This window comes from Artemia franciscana, chromosome 2 (assembly GCF_032884065.1).
Source record: "Artemia franciscana chromosome 2, ASM3288406v1, whole genome shotgun sequence".
Lineage (NCBI taxonomy): Eukaryota > Metazoa > Arthropoda > Branchiopoda > Anostraca > Artemiidae > Artemia > Artemia franciscana.
This window is the reverse complement of record NC_088864.1, coordinates 20,477,548-20,484,285: the sequence shown is the minus strand read 5'-3', so window position 1 is coordinate 20,484,285 and position 6,738 is coordinate 20,477,548. Positions and strand designations below refer to the sequence as shown.

General features: G+C 32.7%; 1 protein-coding gene across 1 annotated transcript in view; it reads right to left on the bottom strand.

Moving 5' to 3' along the window:
- Positions 1-293: 293 nt before the first annotated feature.
- The window catches only part of LOC136038543 (CUE domain-containing protein 2-B-like), a 30,717-nt gene continuing 24,272 nt past the window's right edge, over positions 294-6,738 (bottom strand). Inside the window, exons 4-6 of the mRNA XM_065721695.1 lie at positions 5,785-5,949; positions 2,667-2,804; positions 294-1,296 (exon numbers count right to left, since the gene is read on the bottom strand). Coding sequence (XP_065577767.1) covers positions 1,213-1,296; positions 2,667-2,804; positions 5,785-5,949 — 387 coding nt within the window. The 3' untranslated portion in view covers positions 294-1,212. The remainder of the gene's footprint in view (positions 1,297-2,666; positions 2,805-5,784; positions 5,950-6,738) is intronic.

The window sequence follows — 6,738 nt, the reverse complement described above, 5'->3', positions numbered from 1 at the left end:
AGTTTTAATGTTGCTCCTTACTTTCATTTAAAAAAAACTTGTTTTTTTTTATTTAATTGTAGATAAGGCTTGAAATCTGTGTTCAAGGGTTATACAATGTTCTAAATTTCATGGCAACGGGTCACTTGGTCACTTTGTAACGGTCAGATGGTGTTGCGGGTAACAGTTTTATTCAGTATTTTGGCAGAAGACACCTTGCTTAAGCTTAAATATGACTCATTAGCTGTTACCGAAAACAAAAAATTGAATCTATAGTTAACTAATCCCTACATATGAAATATCGCGCAAGTCAATTGAGAGAAAAAAACGTTTTTTTTTAATTTAAAACATTTCATGCAAGCGAGATTTAATTGTTTCAGAAAAAAAAACGACACTATCAAACAAAGTAAAAATATTACAACAAGAGATTCTGCTGAAGTAAGGTTACTCTCATTAAAGGTAAAAGAATCAAAAGAAACAAAAATAGATAAAAACAGCACAATTTAAATAAAAGACACAGTTAAAGCTAGCTGCAGGTTCTCCGACTAGAGATCTAAAAGTAAACAAAAGTAAAAAAAAAAAAACAAAGAGATGTGAAAAATAAATACACAGCTGAGCATCAAATAAGGAACGATGAAAAAGGGTGTAAATATATGACCATTCCACCACATAAGGAGATATGTCAAAAAAACCATTCTTACTTCATTATATGCAAAATAATCCTAGTTAACATATTATTCAACAGGAGAACCTTTATCTTCAATACTTTCCTTAAGAAATTTTTAAGAAATTCATAATTTTTTAACACTTTGTTCAATATTGAAAAAACGGCTAAATGCGCTAAATTCTGCGCCATCTTAAAAAATAATTTATATGCGTCATTATTGAAAACGCAGTGGCGGAGACACGTGCTATTGCAGATCAATAAAAAAAAATCCTTGAAACTTTGTGTGGCACGGATTCTGCCATTTATAAAAAAAAAACTTTGTAGGATGACTTATCTTTCAGCATAAATTTGAAAACAGACAGGATATCAAGAGCATGGCTTTTTTCAAAAATTTTATTGCAAAACACAGTTTATGAAGTAAGAATTATTTTCTTAACATGTCTCCTTATGTGATGAAATGGTCATACATCTATATCAGAAAGAGTAACGGCAGCGTCAGTGAAATCGACATTTTTTTAAGGGGGTTTGAGACCAACACAGGTGTTCTTCATTCCTTCACTTCCATTCTAGAGGTCATTGATCTGAGTATATCTTTCTCCCTTGACAGAAACAACTTTGTTATCAAGGTAGCGTATTAATTTCTTTGGCTCCTAGAAGAAAATACAAGGATAACTGGAATAGTATTGCTGGAATGAGCATATTTCTAGCAACACTATATTAGGGAAAAAGGGAGGTCTAAGGTTCGCAAGGTCCTTTTTTTAATATTTTCCCCAATGTTTCTAAATCTTACATTGTACTTTTTGCCTTCTTAATATAAATAATATCTAAGACCACATTGCCTTTCTGTGTACAATTAAGACGAAATGAAATGAAAATATAGAAAATGTGGCAAATTTTTCAATAAGTCATTAAAAGAATAACATAAGACTATTTTTACAGTAATACCAAAATAATATTGCGTAACAGCAAAATAATATTTTAGCATCACGTCCGGAAGCCTTTTTCAACGGGAAAAAACAAACAAAATAAAACAAAACTTAAAAAAAAGAAAAACAACCCAGGTTATTTCAAAAAAAGGAAAAAAAAACGAAAAAGAAAAATAAAAACATGAGACTAACTAGCATTTTTTTAAATTTCATTTTACGAAATAGCCTATTAGAAATTTTCTTATGCCTGAAAATTCTGCGCAAATATCTGACCAAGCATACATAAGTGGCATTTACAATATTAATCACAATATTAAATTACAATACTATAAATTACAATATATAAATTACAATATTGGTAAGAGTTTCCCCAACAGTTCCATATAATTGGCAAGTATTTTCGTGGCCCTTCCCCCCAGGTAAATGCAACCTTCTAAAATATATTTCTGTGTACGTGTCTGACACAGACATATCTTAAAATATATGCTTAAATGCAGCAGCCTTCCCAAAACAAGCAAGATCCGTCCACGCAACAAATATAATTTAGATTATAAATTCTAGCAAATCAACTGATTATACTATATAGAATTATGTCCTTTAACTTCAAGTGTACAATGTAAGTGGTTTCTAGATTAAAATAGCTACTAGTTTGTAAGTATTTTATACAGAATTTTTTTTAACATTCTTCTGGAGTTTATCAAAGACCGCCTTCTTCATTCTGCTAAATAGTAGCTTTTCGGCTTTATTAAATACTTCAAACATAAAAAAAGATCAAGCTGTGGACCCTTCGGCTGATTGTAGCCAGGGCACATTTAAAATGCTTCAATTCTTGTGCAGTGTCGAGACAGGACGGAAGACAAAATAGAAAGCTCTGGTTCGAAGCAAGGTTCGAAACTGGTTTGTAAGCAAGGTTTGTTTAAAAGGAAAATGTCATCTTCGTCTTTGTCGTTTTTATTTTTTATTTATTTATTTTTTTTTGTCGTACGTAATGTATAGACCACAGATAGGCTCAATTAATTGAATAATTGTATATGACGATTAATTCCGGGTTTTAATATTATCAAAAACGAAAAGAAATAATCTAGAAAACCTACCGACTTAATGGGTGCAGGTCTATGCTCTCGCTTTTCGTCTTCTTCATCCACAAATGAGTATTTGTTAATGATTAATTTCTTGAGTGCCTCAGGATCAGGTTCACTTTCAGATTTACTGCTTCTTTTTGTGCTTGAGAACTAGAAGGAACATGAGAAAAAGTAACCTGTCTTTTTTCAAAAGTTTAATTCATTTTTCTACAAGATAAGAATCCTTTGCTTTAGCTTTCACGAAATTAACCTGCTATTTAGATATTATTTAAGATTATGGGTGCGTTCCAGAAGGCAATTATCAATAGTAGTAATTAATAATGTTTGCAATAAATAACCAATAATATAATTAATATTAAAATTAATTAAACAAAAAATTAAAAGTAACTAAACAATATTAAATAATAATAAGAATTACTAATCACAATTATTGATAATTAAATATTACTTGCGTTCTAAAACTCAAAATAATAAAATAATTTGGCAAATTTTTTGTATTACAAGTACATAAAGAACTTAAGAAATTAACACCTTTTGCTTATTATGAGCATAAAAGGAATGTAATTTGTAATTATGAGCAATTTGAGGGTGAAGCTAATAACAAATAATTGATTAAACTTAATGATAATTGGCTTCTGAAATGCACCCTATAGCTAGAATTTATATGGTAGATATTGGAAGTCTTTGGCGTACAGCAGGATCATTCGATTTATTACTGGTCCGTTTACACTACGAATTTTGCTTCATAATTTCTTTTTACTTTTGGGAGGGAGACATGTGTTTAAATATTTAAAGCTGAAAAAGGACTTATTTTCATTACAAATATGCTGGCAGGCATACTTATCAAAACGAAGTCCATCTACTCCATATCCGGACATCTACTACATATCCGAATATGGTAAGAAAAAATGAAGCCACGCCCAAACAAAAATATTACTCTAGGTAAGGGAGCAATCGCAAATTTGATAAAAACACAAAAAGTGCAATTTCCATGACTAGTACAAAAACTGTGGAAAATATTTGTAATCACGACAGGATCCTAAAGGAGGGGTAGCTAGGATAACCTCTATATCAGGTCAATTCAAGCTACAATAACCTTTTCTTAACATATAAAATCTAAAAGATTCAGGCAATAAGCATTGCGACGATATTTGGATAAATACACGCATAATTTCGTATCTTATCCGAGACTAGCAACGTACCTTTTATCCTGTTTTTCAATCTTATGGGACAGAACAAATTATGGTAGAAAGCTGGAAAGGGGCACAAATGATGGGGCATAGTTTTTATTTTCAGTTACAAAACCAATCGGAAAATAGATTTGCCTCTTTTGGACTCCAATATACCGTTTAGCGATCAACACATATTTCAAGATGGATAGAAAATGATCTGCGCAACATTATACTCCCAGCATTAATACCAACTGTAAAAACTGAAGCTTCATAAATTAATTTAGTTGGTAGGCGGAGAAGATACATCTTACTGAAACCACAATTATATCCTGACTGAAAAGCAGCATGGCTAGATGGCTTCAGACAGGACTTTGGGCCAGAATCTTCGCTGTCGTCGGTAGATGTCTCCCTTTGCTGTCGGCAGGAAAACCAACGTCCGACGAAAACAATAAACAATAAAGAAAGAACAGTGTTTTTGAAGTAGATCTAACAATTATTCAGAAATATGATGAGCAACAACTTTGCAATTTCACCTAATGCTCTCAGAGTCTGAACCTCTCAGAATAACGAGAATAGCTAGACATGAACTGCTAAAAAAAGTAAGCCAAATTGTTTTCGTCCAGAATAAAGGATTTACAATGATTGTTCAGGATTTGTCCTTATTGAACTCTTATTTGTAAGTCATGGAAAGACAGTGTGCTCTTCGAAAATACCAACTTGTTGAAAATGTATGCTTGAAAGTTACATCCATATGTCCGCAGGCCAAGTACATTCAAAAATAGGAAAAAGAAAATTGAAACCGACTTCGGGTATTTCAATTCCATCCCGAAAATGGACTCCGAATTTTCTTTGCTTCTGATCGGCTAGAAACTTAGAGAATATTCAAATTGGAAAAGGATACATAATTTGGTTCCCCAAAAGCGAATTTGGTTGCATCAGGTATTTAATAAAACAGCAAAAAAAAAAAAATTCCCCTCCGATTAGACTAAAACTATAAGGCTAGTAGACTGGGCTGAGGGAACCTAAGTGAAAAAATTACTAGTTCCCCAATTTACACGAAACTTACAGCACAAATAGACAGGAACAAAGTGGCCTCAATAAAGACAAAACCTATGAAAAAATTTGCTGCTTTGGTTTGGGACATCCGAATAGGCCCAAAACTTTCTCTTCACTAATCGACTTGCAGTTTTAAGGGATGTAGACAGGGCAAAATAGACCTCAGCAAAGACAAGACGTTTTGGAAAAGATGCTTGTATTGATTTCCAGCACCTCGAAATGGGCCAGAACAACGACTATCTTGAAACTTAAAGGATATGTAGACTAAACCAGTTGGAAAATTCAATGATTATAAATCATTTTGAAAGAAAAATTAGCTTGTACTGATTCAGAACCAGCAAAAAATCAATATGTTTCGTTTCACTTATCTGCTTAAAATTTACAGTGTATGTAGATGGGACCAAGGATATTTCTACTTGTCCTTCTTTTACCTGATAAAAAGTTGAGTTCCTCTTTACCCTTAGAAGAATCCCTGAAATTTTCAAGACAAACGCACAGGAAAACAATTCTTTGGCTTTGTTTTTGAGAGAGCAATTGGTTTTTGTCCACTGGAGTCCCTTTGGCCCAAGAAGTGATGAATATAAGTTTCACGCAGTTCAAAAAAATAGCAATTTTCGGTTCATTTCCGTGCAAATCAAAGTTTTTTCTCCGTTGGGCGGTGTCCACCATAGCCCTTGAACTCAAGGATTTAAATTACAAGCCGACTGGGAAAGTATGTTCCAGCTCATTTTGAGGGGACCTCATTTTGATGCTCCTAGCGTAAAGATGTTTGTGCAATCAGACCCACTTAGTCCAGGGACTTAAGGGTGTAAGTCCAAAGCCATCACCCGCCCACAAAGACTAAATTTACCATTGATAACATCCATAATGGTAGGAATCAATGAATATAAAATTTCTCTTACCTGTTCTTCTTTAAAAGTTTCACCAGATTCTTGTCTAAATAGTACCATCTGGACAGCGTTTTCAAGATTACCATTTGAAAAACTGAGACAGTGTAATAGCTCTAGCCTCAATACATCTGGGAACATTTCTTTGAGAATTTGGAGCTCAGGATTGTCATTGCAAACCTAGTCAAATGAACAGTTTTATGAATTTTTTGCTAAATTTAAGTGAACGTTCTTATTCATCATAGAACTTCTGTAATCCTACAGCTCAAATTTTATTCCAATTGCAACTATTCAAGCTGAGTTCGCAGACTTTTTTTGTCCCATGGAAAAAAATTTCTTATCTTTCGTTTGTTAAAAATACTAAAACATAAAATTTTCAAACACTTCGTGGTAACAAACTGTAACTAAGGAGCAACTCGGCCCAACAGTAACCGAAACTGTGCAATTAAAGAACTTTAGGAGATATTTCTGCTCGTCAGTTTGCTTGGGACATTTATCAAAAATATTTGCAAGCAACAAGCCTTCGTGAGTTGTATACACTGTGTTCATTTTCGGACTGCAGCAGCATTTTTAGCCTCGTTGCTTCAGTGATTTACAGTGTGTTGGGTTTACTATTCATTCCCACAATATAAGGGGTAGAGTCGATTCTCATGTATCTAGAACCATTTTTTCCATCTTATTTTTCTGTTTTAGACAGAGCTACTGGAAAACGGGATAGTTTAAAAAGTGATGGTAAGAATATTGATGATACACTTATATTTAGAAAAACTGTCAAGGAACTATATATATATATGTATATATATATATATATATATATATATATATATATATATATATATATATATATATAATCAATTTTTGGCCCATTACGAGATTTTAAGAATTTTGTTTTGTTCTATTGGTGCGTGGGACCTAAGGAATGATCCATTTAGATACTGGTATGAGGCTTTGGAAAATGCAAATATCAAA